A 600-nucleotide genomic window follows, 5' to 3' on the forward strand; every position below is an offset into this window, starting at 1 on the left:
ATAATCCATAGTGTCACAAAGGGTTGGTCACAACTGAAATGACTTAGCATTCACACACTCAGGCAGGCTGCATTGGAGTAGACGAAACAGTCACTAATTCACTTCTGTGGTTCTTCCATTGCAGCCTAGAGATCATAGAAGTCTGAACCAGGTGGAAGGAAGGGAAGATGAGAAAAGCGGTGGAGAGCAGAATCCCATAGGGACCCAAATGGTCCTCAAGACAATAACCTTATCCAGAAGTAAGGGCCAAGAAGCACATGACTGAGCCCTGGGGCTGGCCAGGCAGATGAAAACTAGGCTGGTGGAGCCTACATGACAACTTTCTGCATTTGGTGCTGTGAACCGACTCATCTCCCCATCCCCACCGAGAAACCTGGGACTATGAGGAGCAGCCTGACCCTGGTGGGGACCCTCTGGGCCTTCCTGTCCCTTGTTACCGCCGTGGCCAGTTCTACCAGTTACTTCCTGCCTTATTGGCTCTTTGGATCTCAGCTGGGGAAGCCAGTGTCATTCAGCACATTCCGGAGGTGCAATTATCCTGTGAGGGGAGAGGGGCAGAGTCTGATCATGGTTGAAGAGTGTGGGCGCTATGCCAGCTTC

At 51.8% G+C, this 600-nt stretch overlaps 1 protein-coding gene across 1 annotated transcript in view; it reads left to right on the forward strand.

Annotated features, from left to right (window-relative positions):
* LHFPL1 (lipoma HMGIC fusion partner-like 1) overlaps nucleotides 1-600 on the forward strand; it is a gene marked incomplete at its 3' end in the record, with an annotated part of 10,945 nt that overhangs the window by 10,091 nt on the left and 254 nt on the right. Inside the window, exon 2 of the mRNA XM_010850336.1 lies at nucleotides 125-600. Coding sequence (XP_010848638.1) covers nucleotides 313-600 — 288 coding nt within the window. The remainder of the gene's footprint in view (nucleotides 1-124) is intronic.

The sequence above is a fragment of the Bison bison genome, unplaced genomic scaffold (genome assembly GCF_000754665.1).
Source record: "Bison bison bison isolate TAMUID 2011002044 unplaced genomic scaffold, Bison_UMD1.0 scf7180017851248, whole genome shotgun sequence".
Lineage (NCBI taxonomy): Eukaryota > Metazoa > Chordata > Mammalia > Artiodactyla > Bovidae > Bison > Bison bison.